The 15725-nt window shown below is 35.7% G+C and overlaps 1 protein-coding gene across 27 annotated transcripts in view; it reads right to left on the reverse strand.

Annotated features, from left to right (window-relative positions):
* RIMS2 (regulating synaptic membrane exocytosis 2) overlaps window positions 1–15725 on the reverse strand; it is a gene marked incomplete at both ends in the record, with an annotated part of 576294 nt that overhangs the window by 307199 nt on the left and 253370 nt on the right. For all 27 annotated transcript variants that reach the window (XM_080694165.1, XM_080694185.1, XM_080694162.1 and 24 more), the window contains one exon: window positions 3927–4852. In XM_080694165.1, coding sequence (XP_080550291.1) covers window positions 3927–4852 — 926 coding nt within the window. The remainder of the gene's footprint in view (window positions 1–3926; window positions 4853–15725) is intronic.

Genomic DNA, 15725 nt, shown 5'->3' on the forward strand with positions numbered 1-15725 from the left:
GAGATGCAAATCAAAACTACACTGAGATTCCATCTAATCCCAATCAGAGTGGCAAATAAAGAAATCAAATAACAAATGCTGGCAAGGATGTGGAGAAAGGGAACTCTTTTACACTGTTGGTGGGAGTGCAAACTAGTTCAGCCGCTATGGAGATCAATGTGAAGATTTCTTAGAAAACTGGGAATGGATCCACCATATGATCCGGCTCTACCACTCCTGGGTATCTTTCCAAAGGGGTTGAAATCAGAGAACTACAGTAACATATGCATACCCATGTTCATAGCAGCACAATTCCTAATAGCCAAAATATGGAACCAACCTAGGTCTCCATTAACAGATGAATGGATTGCAAAATTATGGGAAATACACACAATGGAATTCTATTCAGCTATAAAGAAGAAGAAAATCATGTCATTCGCAAAAAGATGGAAAGACCTGGAGAACATTATGTTAAGTGAAATCAGCCAGGCACAGAAAGAACATATGTTTTTTCTAATATGCCCAAACTAGGGAGTATTAGGGATACCAGAGAGACTCCAGATAATGGAGGGGAAACCTCAGCAAAGCTGAAATGGAAGGGTAGGAGATAAAGAAGGCTGAGGTTGATTAATGGAGGAGCTACATCTGAATATGTGTAAAAGTATGAATATAGCATGGTTAACCTGGATACTCATTGTTGGGGGAGGGGGACCTAGGGGGGGTAGGTAGGGCAACAAGCACAGTCTGAATGTATGCTATTTTTAATATGTTTCACATAAAAATTAAAAAATTTTAAAAACAAAATAAAAAGAGCTGAGAATATAAAAATAAAAAATAAAATAATATAAATGTTGGCTGATCCTCATCAGAATGACATTTCTATATAAATATGCAAAGAAAAAATGTGTACATACCATTAATAAAACTACTTTAATCACATGGAAGAAATGTAAAATATCAACTATAAAGATGGCTATGAATCACAATGTTAGCTATCTTTAAAAGTAGGTTATTCCCAAATCAAACTAACATTTTCCCCACAAATAATTTAAAATGCTACTGTAATGAAGTCAAGATAAGACATAGTTCACTATCTTTCCCATAATTTCTAGTCTCTCAAAGCTATAATTTCTCCTGATTGAATTCTACTATTGGAGGAATACTAAACAGGAAAAGACTATTTTATTCAGATTTCTTCCTCCAAATCTAAAAGTAAGACTATACCTCAAAAATAGGTAATAACAGACATTGTACTCTGTGAAAGAAACAGACAGATGAGAGGAAGACCATTTCCAGGAGTGTCTAGTAGGACTTCATACTGGGGGAGAAACACAGATGTGAGTGACATGTAGTTTCTATAGTTGATAAATATTTTAGTTTTAATAGTATAGCACATAGGATTTAAATTTAACTATACACAGCTCTCAGAAACTGTACTCTGTGAAAGAAAATAGATCTATTAGATAAGAAGTAGAACTAACTAAGACTGTCTACTAGAATTTCAAATTAGGGGAGAATACTAAAATAAATGGCATAGTTTATAGATTTCATAAATATTTTAATTTTGCTTTATAGTATGACATAGGATTTTAATATTTTAGTATAATACTTCTTTATGTATTTTTTACAAGTATAAGCTTTTAGAAAGCTACCACATTTGAAAAGCTTTCAAGCATTTATTTTATTTTATATATTTTTACTTAGTAAAAGGAAGGCATTATTTTAGAAAAGGATAATAGAAGAACCTATCAGATAGAATTTTAAACAAATCACCAAAAAAAAAACAAGACTATCTTTTTCTTAATCTATCAGTATCATAACATACCCTGGCAAATATGGAAAAAATAGCCCAACTAAATATACTTAAGGAAGCATTATAGCTTAGGGGAAATAAAATTTCAGAATACACCATGATGAAATTGATTAATAGTCACAATTCTCTTTTAGACAGTCGTATTTCACTAAACACAATTTTCTCATGACTTATCCTTTGTATGCAATAAATATGTAATAAATCTATAACTTAATTTTTTTAACTGCATATACATTTTCCCCATCACTATGCCATATTTCCTCAAATTATTCTATATGTACAATAATTTACCTTCTCCTTCTTAACTTCTGGTGCTTTCTACACTCTATAATTTATTTACTTTTTAATATACTATATTAGAATTCAACTGATTCATCAAATTTTGTCACAACCACACTTTTGACTATTATCATTCTATTAATATCTAGTCAGGTGAGTTCTTTCTTACTACTTTTAACAATTCTTACCAGTGATTTTCCTTCCACATTAGCTTCAGAAAATAAGATACTCTAAGGATTAAATTGAGAATATGACTAGAATGTTATTAATCCCAAGAGATTATTTGGCATGCATCTTTATAGCTTTTAGTCTTCCTAATTAGGAATATAAAATGAATTTCTACTCACATTTTCCCTTATGTTACCGAGTAAAAGATTATGGATGTTTTTATAGGTCCCCTCATTTCTTGTTAATTATTTTCAAGTTATATTTTCTGTTTTTAATTCAAAATGAAAGCTATTTTTCATTTTTTTCTGACTACTTTTGATATAATATAAAATTGCTATCCTAATTTCATATCTGACTGCCTTCCTCAATCTCCTATTGATTTCATTTGATTCACTAAAGAGAAAATTGACTATTCATCAATTTATGTACATTAAAATTTGAGGGAAGGAAAGAAAGGGTTTTGTGTTAGATACTCACCAATCTGGTGTATTGGGTCATACACCAAAATGAATTCCAGAAAATTTAAAAGCTAACAGGTAAAAATAAATAAAATTTAAAAATATACAGCTAAATATTGAACTGATTTTAAGATGAATAGTTTCTAAAGATAAAAATTAAAAATCAACAAAAATACAAAGATTATTTCCAAACAATCAAAGAAAGTTAGTGGATAAACATCAAAATGGGAAATAAACTTGAAACAAATAATAGTTAAATGAGGTACAACCCTATAAAAGGTTCTTATAAATCAGTAAAAGTGAATAATATCCAATAAGAAGATGAGCAGAAGAAATAAAGGAATGAATAGATGACTTATAGAAGTTATCAAACATTAATAAGCGTATGAAAAATTCAAACACACTCAAAGTAAAATTAAAATGGTGAAGAAATAACATTTCGTGTGTTTTGCCTATTAAAGTGGCAAAAAATTGTGCTGAGATAGAAAGTTCAATGTTAAAATCTTTCTGAAAAGCAATTTGAGAATCTGAATTAAATTATAAAAAAACAAAGTACAAACATACATTTTAAATATTCAGATATGTCAGTAATAATTATTTATAAAGATAACCATAATAATATTATTTATATTAACATCTGAAGACAATTGCAATGCATCCAATATTTAGTTTGTGGGGAATTCTTATGATAAAGCATTAATGCAGATATTTATAACATATTTCTAAAGAATATCTAATTGTTTGAAAAAGTACCAACTGAAAAAATCAGGACACAAAATTATACACAGTATGATATTAATTTTATAAATCTGTAACCTACACATGCATAGGGAAAAAAAGAAAAGATTAACAATGTTTTTATCTAGGGAGGGAATATGGAAAACTTGTATTTCATTCTTTACACTTTCAGGAATGTTTTAGCTGTTTTATAGTGAACATACTGTTACTTTTATAAGACAAAAAAAAGCTATATTTTAAAACTAGAGCTAATAGAAAAAATTTTAAAATACACCAAGCGATGGAAGATAATTTCAGAAAAAAAAATTTTTTTAAGCAGATTTTTCTTATGCATAAACAACAGAAGATATTTTTTATAACCTTAGATTTTCTTTACCTGACCAACGCCATTAAAAGACTCAAAATAAAGGCAAGTGTTTACTCAGAAGTACAACCTAAAAAGCCAACCCCTGTGCGTGGGTCTGAGCGGCCCATGAGGCTGGTGAGCTTACCTTTTTCACTTACGCTCTCGCTTTCAATCTCAACATCATCACAACTCGTATATTCAGGTGTGGAAGCCAACTCCTCCTCTGAACTGCTCAAGGACACCTGGCGCATTTTACCTCCCTTCTTGGATTTATGAGGCTTTGGCGGTGGTGGTCTCACGGACTCTGACTGGTCCGAACTGAGAGAATCATTCCTTAACATCGTTTCCATTTTCTCCCGTTTTGTTTTCCTTACGGCAGAACTGGGGTCTAAATGATGCTGTTTCCTTAGGGAGTCAGTTCGCCTCAGGTCTGGCCTATCCATGGGTATTGGACTCCTCCGCGGGGTGGGAGGGCTATGGTTTGCGGTCCTTTGTGGGTAAGAACTTTGTCCCTGAGCCTCTCGAGTTCTTTCCATTGAGTAAGATCGCTGATTTTCCATTGCAGCTCTGCGTTCAGATATGGATCTTTGTCTTGATGGTCGGTCCATCCTTAGCAGAGACATCCTGGAATCTTCCAGTTCAGCATTTGCCAAAGAAACATCACTGTGCCTCCTCTCATGCCGGGCCCGGGACACTTCTGCGTGGATGCGCATTTGCTCCTCGTAGGGCTGTGGCTTCACTGGATACCGGGCCAAATTTGGATCACTCCGATAGCGTGCCTGGTACTCCTCCTCTCTCCTTTGTCTCTCATACTCATCTCTGCTCTCCACATCCTCGTCATCTACAAGATATTCTTTGGAATGCCTATGAATTCTCCTATTGGAGTCCCTGTAACTTAAATGATCTGATTCTTCATAAAACTGGGGTTCACGTTGTGATCGTCTATCAGAATAATCTGACGGAGATCTAGGCATTGTGTTGTCCGAAGGAGCATACTGTGGATATTCCTCTCTTTCTTCCCTTTGGTCGTATCTTCTGTTCTGATCTCTGGACACTGATGGACTTCTCTTCCTAAGAAACCAGAGGAAAAGTACAATAAGAAAGAGTAACATTTAAACAGTCTTTTATTTTACTAATGCACTGCCAAGTTGACAATAAAATTCAAATAGGTTTTTTTTGGGGGGGTCACTTTAAAGATATACCATAACAAAAGTTTTACTAATGTTAATTATATTCAGTTTAAATAGTTCATAGATGATGGTGTAGCTATAAAATACTTAAAACACTATACATGAAATATACTTCTCCGAAATCAGATGATCGATATCATAGTCTGATACTATAAAATAGTCTTTAGAGTTTCTTTGCCTGTCTTGCTCTTCAACTATCCCCACGTTGTTACTCAGTAGTTTTGAAAACCCCTCCTTCCATTCTCCCTATTCCTGACATTTCCATATGGAAGTCCCTGAAAATGTGATGATGTCAATCTGACTTGCCTCGGGACTTGAATACTTTCAGACTAAAACTAAGTGCTAGCTCCTTAATGCTTCATCCATTGTCCCTCTACCTAGATCACTGCAAGCACTGATGCATCCTCATGGAGGGACCTAAGGGCAGGAGACAGGAGGCAGCAGACTGCATGAGAGAAACCTCCATGGACCTGATAGGATGTACATTCACAAACGTATCCATGCCAATCACAGTGTTGTTCACAGAGGGTGAGGCAGTGGAAAGGAGCTGGGGAGGCTCACTAAGTGCCATGTGCATGTATGTCTCTCACTCTGAACGTCATCATGCTGTACAATTACAGTGCACCGTGAAAAAATAAAAGTAAAAAATAAATTTTTATGGTATCATTATGTCTCTAACCCTTTTAACTTATCCAAGATAACTAACTTAAATAACAGCAGCAATTATTCACAAAAACCCTAGAAGTCAGAAAAGACTACTATTTTTATTCCATCTTCATTAAGATTAACTTAATTATCACCCACTTGGTGATACTTCTCTATTTGGCCTACACATTTGTCCCTTCATATTTCCTTATAGTCTCAAAGGTAGAGAATGCCTATTAAGTTCTCAGCTTGCCTGTCTAACAATGGAATAACCCACGTTAATACACAATACATATAGTTAATAATACAACCACACAAAATATTCTGTCAACAACCAACCTAGGGATGATCAAAAGATTATCACAAAATTATGGGAAATACACACAATGGAATTCTACTCAGCAATAAAGAAGAACAAAATTGTGTAATTCTCGAGAACATGGAAGGACAGCTACTTAGGCCCTTTGCAACTCAGTGAGATCCTGTTTCAAAAAAAATAATAAAAAATAGGACTGGGGTTGTAGTTCAGAGGTAGAATGCCCTCTGGGTTCCATCCCAGTATCAAAAAAAAAAAAAAAAAAAATGGAAGGATCTGGAGAATATTCTGCTTAGCCAGTTACAAAAAATAATATTTTCTTTAATATGCACAAGCTAGGGAGTAACTATGATACCAGAGGACTCCAGATAATGAAAGAGAAACCTGAGTGGAGCCAGGAAGGTGGTCTAAGGGGAGGGGAGAAAGAAGACTGAAGTCCATAATAGAAAACTACAATCGACTGTTGGGAAGGAGGGAAGTGAGAAGGGGGGGGGGGCACCAACTGCTGCATGCATGTGTCACTATGGATGTGATTTACGTTATGATGTGAGACTATAATGTACCAATGTACCAATAAAAGCATATTAGAAAAATAAATATATGCCGGGCGTGGTGGCGCACGCTTGTAATCCCTGCGCTTGGGAGGCAGAGACAGGAGGATCGCACCGGTTAGAAGCCAGCTGAGTGTCCTGGCTTAGGAGACCCTGTTTCCAAAATAAAATTTTAAAAAATGTAAAAATAGGTCTGGGAGTGTAGCCCGAAGGTAGAAGGGCTTCCAGGAACCCCAGTACCACCAAAAAAAAAAAAAAAAAAAAAACATAAAGAAAGAAAGAAAAATATAAAATAAAATAGAAACATTCTGTCAATAAAACATCCACATTGTCCTTTGGCATAAATTCAGATAAGATTAAAGACTAACCGTGAAAAATAATAGGGCTAGAATTCTTAAGATATGAGAAAATATTTGGAATAATTGCTATTGGGGATTTTGTCAGAAAAAATGGAAGAGCAAGACCAGTGGAAGTTAAATGTTACCAAGATTCTATAGCTTGGTTATGAATTTCTTTGACTCCTTCCTGTGTCAGTATGGGGAATGGCCTAGGAAGATTTGGGAAAGCTCTGATTATTAATATATTTCAAAAGAAAATAATTGGTATATTTCAAATTAGTTGTGCCAAAACGGAGGCAGACATGGATAAAGATAGGACTTGGTTTTGGCCTAAAAACAGGCAGCTATTCCAATGTAATCAACCTAGCTCAAAGTAATTAACAAGTCAATAGAGGAGAGCTAGGGCTTCCTCTTTCTAAAGACAGATCTTAGAACCAGGCATGGTGGCGCACACTTGTAATCCCCGCGCTTGGGAGGCTGAGACAGGAGGATCGCGCAGGTTTGAAGCCAGCCTCAGCTACTTAGTGAGGCTCTCAGCAACTTAGTAAGACCCTGTTTCCAAATAAAATATAAAATGGGTCTGGGAGTATAGCCTGGAGGTAGAAAGCCCCTGGGTTCCACGCTCAGTACCACAAAAAAAAAAAAAAAAAAAGACAGATCTACATGATGATCTAGGGGGGATAGGGCAGGGTTTGACCTTGCCCTCCATGAAAGGAGACACCTCACCACACCTTGCTAGGGGAGGTACCTTACAGGGACTTCAATACTTCAGAGTCACGGAAACAAGATGGAGGTCATGGGTATAAAAAGTCCGGTCCACGTGTAATCCCTTTGGTGACTCATTCGAGTCATCCCCTCATGCCATCTTGGCATGGGGCTGTATTTCTATTTTCTGTATTTCTATCTTTCTAATAAACTCCTTTAAATCTTCAGCAACAGTCCAAGCGATGAATACTTATTCTCAGCTTAGGACAAGAATCCACGGTTTTTCTGTTTGTCTGTCTGTGTGGTGGTGGTGGGGAATTACTTCTCCCCACATACACACCATGCACATTTCTACCCGCAACACTTCCCCCTCCAAAAAAAAGCAAGAGTAGGGGAAGGATAGCCCAGCAAAATCATTGCTTGCCTTTCAAGTCTCCCTTGGGCTGCTGAACCCTTTCCCCCTCATACCTGGACCTTGAACTACAAATGTGAAACCCCATAAGGGTTCACTAAAGAAAAATGAAGCCTCTCTAGGTTTTTCAAGTAGGATGGGTTTTGACACAGGAATGAGAAGCTACACAACAGTTAAATGGGCCAGAAGAATGAAGGTCCGAGAAGTTATTAGCACGTGACACAAGACAAGGCTCTTCAAAATGGACATGAGAAAGTTGCTGTGAATTCCGAGTCCTTGAAAATTTCCCACTTCTGATCCCAGCTATATCAGGATCGCCCCTTGAATAATCAGAAGTTCCCCAGGAGCCTCTAATATTCCTGTGTGCCCATCTGCCTCCCCAAAACTATTTGATAATAATGGCTCCTGTATCTTCTGCACTTTTCAAATCTCCTATACAAGCCGGGCGTGGTAGCGCACACTTGTAATTCCAGTATTCCTGAGGCTGAGGCAGGAGGATGGCAGTTTTGTGGCCAGCCTCGGCTACTTACTGAGGCCCTCTGCAACTTAGTGAGACCCTGTTTCAAAATAAAGAATAAAAAATAGGGTAAGAGGTGTAGCTTGGGGATCAAATGCCCCTGGGTTCCATCCCCAGACCCGGGGGAAAAAAAAAAACGTATGCAAAGCCAGGGAAGACTTTCTATTTTTGCTGATAAATATGGATATTTTACTGCCTATTAAAGAGTGCAGTTTCAAAAGAAAGGCTATTAGTAATTAGTTCCTGGCAAGCCAGCTATGTGGGTTTACAAAAATCATACTTTGAAAAAATTGAATTTGGTATTAAATTCCGTAATCACTGTGTTCTAGAGATTATCAAATTTTCCTGAAGCATGTGAATCATACTGTACATGCTGCTGTGTGCTGGATTTAAGTAAAAATAGAACAGTGGTTAAAATCTGAAATTGGGATGACTACTGTCACTGTTTCTTAAAATGGAAAGATTTTACTTTTTAAAGTATACTTTAAAGTGTAGTACCTTGTGGTATGTTAGAAGGCAAGTTTTCATTGTAAGATTACCAAACAATGAAGAATTTGCTAAAATTACTCTAAATTATTTTGTCAAGATAAATCCTTCAACTATATCATTAATTATTCATATATATGCTCCTTTCAATTTTAAAACTTCTATATTTTTTTAGTTGTCATCAGACTTCAGGAACTGAAGAAAATCTACAAAAATGCAAGCACTGTATCTCAAAATATATAATTTCTAAACAAGACTTGGCATTTACTATTATCTGGTGGAAACCATTTAATAAGTAAAACAAAATAATTATAATTTGTATATTTCTCTAAAGAATTACAAAGCACTTAACAATTTCTAGCCTATAAATCATAATTTAAAGGAATGGAGCAATTCATTTAGGATGTTATATATCACTTATTCCTTCAAGGACTCAGAGAAGTTTAGAGACAGAATCCAAAGTTAGGCCTGTTTTTTCAGAATAAAATGTATTTGAGACATTTTATAGTATCTTAATTTTTACCCCCATGCATTCTATTAATCCCTATTTTATAAGTAAATATTTACTTTCATGTTACAGATACTAGCACCCTACTTCTTTTTAAAATATAGGTTATTATAATTATTTTATCTTTCTCCATATTATAATGGTCTTAACTGGAATAATTAATATAAAATCACATTTCAAACACTCTAGAAACAATAGAAATGCTACTAAAATGAGTATTTGTTCTATCGATGGCATATAATTTTTGTCATATGGGTTAACTATTCAGTATATTTCTAAATATTCTAGCTATATAAGATACCTGATGCTCTATTGTGAATATTATTCTGAGTATGCATAATAATTTGTATAAGAAACCCTACCAATTACACTCTAAAATTACATGTTCTCAAATTATATTAATGGAAAAATTCCAAGTATAAAGTTTCTTTTCCAATTAAAGATACATTCCTAATTTCCCAAAGGCAGTCTCAAGTTCTATATTGTATATTAATTCACCATGTTTTTACCATATTTTCTATTTTAATATTTACTACATTCACCATTGTATATGCTTTGTATAAATTACACCACCTATAATACTGACCATTATTATTATAAAATAACCATCAAGTCTCTAAATATAATCCAATAAATATTTAAAAATATGTATAAAGACAGCTAAAGATTACATACAAAGTTGTTTTAATATTTTTATATTTTTACCTCTTAAGATAATATAATTTTTAAAATCATAATGGCATTGGAAGTCAAGAATTTGAAGATTACTAATTTTCTGCAAACTAAAATTTTATATTATTTCAATTAAGCCCTACCTGTATGAAAACCTCTTACTCATAGTCTTTATTAGTATAGATCACTTAAAACCTGTCATTTTATAAATAAAAGGACAAAAATGACATTTGAAGAACCAATTTGCTTTTTTTAAAAGCTCCATCCTTTTAAAACTTAAAAAGCATGAGTATTGCAAAATAAATGAAAATAGCATTTAATTGATATAATTATATAATAGTATTCACATAGTTTAAACATAACATTGCAATAAAATCCTAAAATTTGAAGCTATTAAAACAGTATACCAAAAATTTTAAACATGAAATATACAAGTTCTATTCCTATAATTCCCAAAAGAAGCTTTTAACAAACAATTTATATTTATCAAAAAACATAAAATAAATCATTCTTTTACCTACGACATATATTTAACATTTTTTTTACCTTTTATTCAACCAATGCACATCTGTCGAGCGTGAAGCCTCATGTTGATGAAAATACATCAACATTGTGCCAGGCAGTGCTTTCACCTAATCCTTCCAGCCCCAGCAAAATCATAGGAGTCATCCTTAATCAGATGATGTGAACCTATCTACTTGCTCACGACCATTCTATTTCAATACTCAATCACTAAACAGTCACCCATAAAACAAGCATTCAAGGAGGAAGTAATAAAATCCTCTAGTGATGGGCCCGTCCAAAAAAAAAAAAAAAAGTTATTCTTTAATGCTGATACTGTGTGGCTGTATATAGTTCCAGGTCAACTAAGAATGTACACTGTAAGACGGGATTATGGTCCTTAGCTGATTAGTGCTCGCAATACTGAGCACCAAATGCAATCCAGATCCAAGGCATTTTTACACACTATACTAAACACTGGCAGCTTTAGAAATTTATAAACCATGTTCTCCTATATGAATTACAATATTTATAAGATGACAGAATTTATTGTGTTTGCTATTGTTAATTCTGCTGCTCAGTTTTTGCCACGAAATGTATCATGGTAGTACAAGATGGTGATGGTTTTGTAATTTTTTTCTTGGTGGTGGTGGTACTAGAGATTGAACCCAGAGGTACTCTACTACTGAGCTATACCTCTAGGCCTTTTTCATGTTTCATACTGAAATAAGACTTCACTAAGTTGCTGATACTGGCCTCAAACCTGAGATCCTCCTGTCAAAACCTCCCATGTACTGGGATAACAGGTGTGTGCCACTACATCGGACTCTGTTACTTCTTTTCAATTATTTCATAACAATCTTTACCAAAGTAATAATGTTTTCCCAAAAGTAAAGGAAGAAACAGTTTCTGTGGAAAGCTTAATAAAAATTAAAGTGTTACATGAATTAAGGAGCTGATTACTTTTTGTTTGTTCATTTATTTTTGTGGTACTGAAGATTGAACCTCAGTAATTCTACCTCCAAGCTACATACCCCAGCCCTTTTTTACTTACTTGTTTGTTGAAACAGAGTCTCACAAAGTTGCTGAGGGTCTTGCTAAATTTCTGAGGCTGGCCTCTCAAATCTGTGATCCTCCTGTCTCAGCCTCCCAACTACTGGGATTACCAGCAAGCACCTCCCTACCTAGCTAGATACGTAGTTTAAACCAAGCTTTCTTCATTTTAATTCACTTTCACGGCCTCTATCCAGTCATTAAGAGAGAGAGACAGAGACAGAGACAGACAGAGAGAACTACAGCATGAATTTCTTCCTAGCAAAGCCAATTTCCAGTCCAACGTGGTGGCGCATGTTTGTAATGCCAGCATTCAGGAGGCAGAGATCTTGGTTCACAGACAGCCTCAGCCACTTAGCGAGGACCAAGTACTGTGCTCTTTTTTGTTTGGTTGGTTGTTTCCCATCCATCAAGTTTAAATAAGCATCTAGGAATATGTGGTCAAACCATTCAACTATTTCTGCAATATTCTTGTGCAAAATTTTCTTCTAGAATTAAGTGTAAGTTTTAGAAAGACTGGAGGAAAGGAGATAAAGAAAAGTGACTTTTTACCCCCGAGATTCCTAATAGAGACTTGTAAATTGATTCTTCAAAGAGAAAAGCAATACAGATTCAAAACAATTCACAAGTGCAATGGCACATGCCAATACTCCTAGTACTTGGAAGGCTGAGACAGGAATAATTCAGGTTGGAGGCCACCATGCAATAACCTAGTGAGACCATCAGCAACATAGGGAGAACTGATTTCAAAATTAAAATTGACTGCAGATGTAGCTCAGAGGCATAACGACCCTGGGTTCAATCTCTAGTAACAAAACAAAAAAAGAAAAAAAATTAAGATAATTAATTTTCAAAGCAATGCTAACCAATAATAAAATTTAACAATTTAGAGCCAACATTTTATACCAAATTAAAAACACAATTTTCCCAAAGGATACTTTAATTCTTCCAAGCTAACAAGTCCACAAAGTTTAGAAACATCACATTTGATAAAATAATTGCAAAACGTCTTCCTCTTTACTTTTCATCCCATTTACTTTTACCAGTTCTAAGTTGGTGTTCCTCCAATGTTAGTACACACTCTGCTGCCAATGCCCCTCCACCTCTCACCTTGTTTCTTGCTCCTTTTACCATTAGGACAAATAAAAATAAACAAAATACGTTCTGTTTAAGTGAGGCCTTCATTATACCTATATACCATTATTCCACTATTTTGTTTAAACGGAACTTTCCTTATACCAGTATATGGGGTAAAGGAATGCTTCTTACATAACTCTTCCATGTTTCTGTGCTAATAAATACACGCAAGGCACATTATATATCTAGATAGCAAGCTGAAAGAACTGACACAAATTATTTCAACACGATGCACATTCAGGTCTGACTCAATTAAATCAATTAAAGAAACCCAATTTATCTTTCCGTTGACAGAATGTTCTTTCTCACACAGAGAAAACAGCACCTAACACCTGCATGTCAGCATGATATGTGAGTTGTTCCTTAGCTATTTATACCAATATCACATTGCTTCAAATTATGTTTCAATCAGCCCCACTGTTTACATATACAATGTAAGATGCATCCTTTTATTCTCTAATTCTTTAAGACCAGTAAAATACAATAAAGTAGACTCTACCTTCGGTGTGGTGACCTGTGCCTGTGTTATGGTTTGGATCTAAAATCCCCCCCTAACCTTACATGTTGTTAATGCAGCCAGATTCAGAAGCAGAAAATGGCTGGAGGGGATGTATCTCTGGGAGTGAAGCCTTGGAGACTATGTGGCCCTGGCCGCTTCCTCTTGACCTGTGTTCTGACCCATGAATTGAGTATGGTTTTTCTTCCTGTATCAGGCCCTAAAGCCCTGTCTCCAAGCCATTCTGCCACCTGGCTGACTACTGACTGACCTCTGAAACCTTCAAAACCTCTGAAATCATGAGCCCAAAATAAACCTTTCTCCCTCTAAGTTGTGCTTGTCTGGTATTTTGGTCTCAAAGATGACTTAAAAAGACTATAATTCCAGCAACTCAAGAGGGTTAAGGCAAGAGAATCACAAACTGAAGGCCAACTGGGACAATTTAGTCAAAATCTCAAAATAAAAATATAAAAAATGGGGTAAGAATGTAGCTCAGCAGTGTAGCTCCCCTGAAATCAACATCCAATACCATAAAACAAACAGATAAACACAGTGGACTCTAGCAAATTGTCTTCAAATGTGGATGAAAGTAATTTATAATCATATCTTAGGATGCCATGGTTTTCACTCTAATCCCAGACTCAAGAAGTTGGCCTAAAGTATTTATACTAGAAAAGTCCTGAAAAGCATGATGAAAATATTTTAACAATTGTTTTCTGAGGAAACGAAGAAACATTGCACACTGTATAGTAAGGACTTCTATAAAATACCTGTTTTTATCAATTCTGCTGTCTTTGTGTGTGTGTGTGTGTGTGTGTGTGTGTGTGTGTGTGTGTGTGGTACTGGGGTTCCTGGAAGCCCTTCTACCTCCGGGCTACACTCCCAGACCTATTTTTACATTTTTATTTGGAAACAGGGTTTCCTAAGCCAGCACGGTGCAGCTGGCTTCGAACCTGCACGATCCTCCTGTCTCTGCCTCCCAAACGCAGGGATTACAAACGTGCGCCATCATGCCCAGCTTCTGCTGTCTTCTTAAAGTAAATCTCTCAGCCAGGCGTGGTAACGTACACTTGTAATCCCAGTACTTGGGAGGCTGAGACAGGAGGATCGCGGTTTGTGGCCAGCCATAGCTACTTAGTGAGACTCCCTTAGTGAGAACTTGTTTCTAAATAAAGAATAAAAAACAGGGCTGGAATTTAGCTCAGAGGTAGAATGCCCCTGTGTTCCATCCCCAGTACTGCAAAAATAAAATAAAATAAGTAAATATCTCTTTAATAAAGCTCTCTTGGCCTCTTACTGCCCGCCCTCTTCCCCACACTCCTCTACAAATTTCCTCTGCCAGTCATGTTCTAGAGCCATGGGGGTGAGGACTATGATCCTTGCAGGAGGTAGGTCTGGATAAGACGATGAGAGCTGATATAATCAAAATGGCAGGGGCAGGGCTGAATTTTGTAAAAGCAAGCTTTCAAATTTCCACAAGTGCTTCTTTGTAATCTTATAATATTTTAGAACTTACTTTTTAATTAGATACCATACTAAGAGAGAGTATCAACTAAGAGGCTGTCTGAGGCCATGAGGATGGCAAATCATCAGATGAAAAAAGAAGTTACAATTTTGTTTTTTTTGTTGTTTTTTGCTGTCCTGGGCAAGGTACCCAGGGGCATTCTACCTCTGAGCTACGCCCCCAGCCCTATTTTTTTTATCCTTATTTTGAAACAGGGTCTTACTGAGTTGTAAAGGGCTTCACTGAGTAACTGAGGCCGGCCACAAACCACGATCCTCCTGTCTCAGTCTCCCAAGTCCTGGGATTACAAGTTTGTGCCACCATACCCAACTCCTTAAGATTTAGTTTTGAATATGGGCATGTTTTTAAACATTAATCCCTTTAGATAAATTATGTGTTTTTACGATTTTTGTAGAAAAGTATCTACCTCTGAGCTACATCACCAACCCTATTATTTCCTTTTTTTTTTTTTTAAAACAGGGTCTCCGTAGGTTGATGTGAGCCTCACTACTTGCTGAGGCTGTCCTTGAACCTGAGATATTCCTGTCTCTGACGGACTCCCAAGTACTAGGATGACAGATATGTGTCACCATACCCAGCCTTTAGAATATTAAAAGAAATAGAAAATAATATCAGTAGAAGATTACTTTCTTACCCTTTAATTTATGTCTATTCTCAAAAAATGCACAGCCTAAAACTAAGTAAACTTTCAGGTTACTTAAAGACTAATGAATGGAGAAAATAGGATATGTATTCTGGAAGCAACTATAGAGAATATCCGTATTCTTGGCTCTCTGGCATTTATTTCTCTTCCTTCTTAGAAGGAAAGCAATGTTTCCTGTATGTGCTCTATGGCTTTGACTGAATGGTCCTGTCCTGCTCCAAGGGTGAGCCATAATTAGCTAATCTGTGT

The sequence above is a fragment of the Muscardinus avellanarius genome (assembly GCF_963383645.1).
Source record: "Muscardinus avellanarius genome assembly, chromosome: 4".
Lineage (NCBI taxonomy): Eukaryota > Metazoa > Chordata > Mammalia > Rodentia > Gliridae > Muscardinus > Muscardinus avellanarius.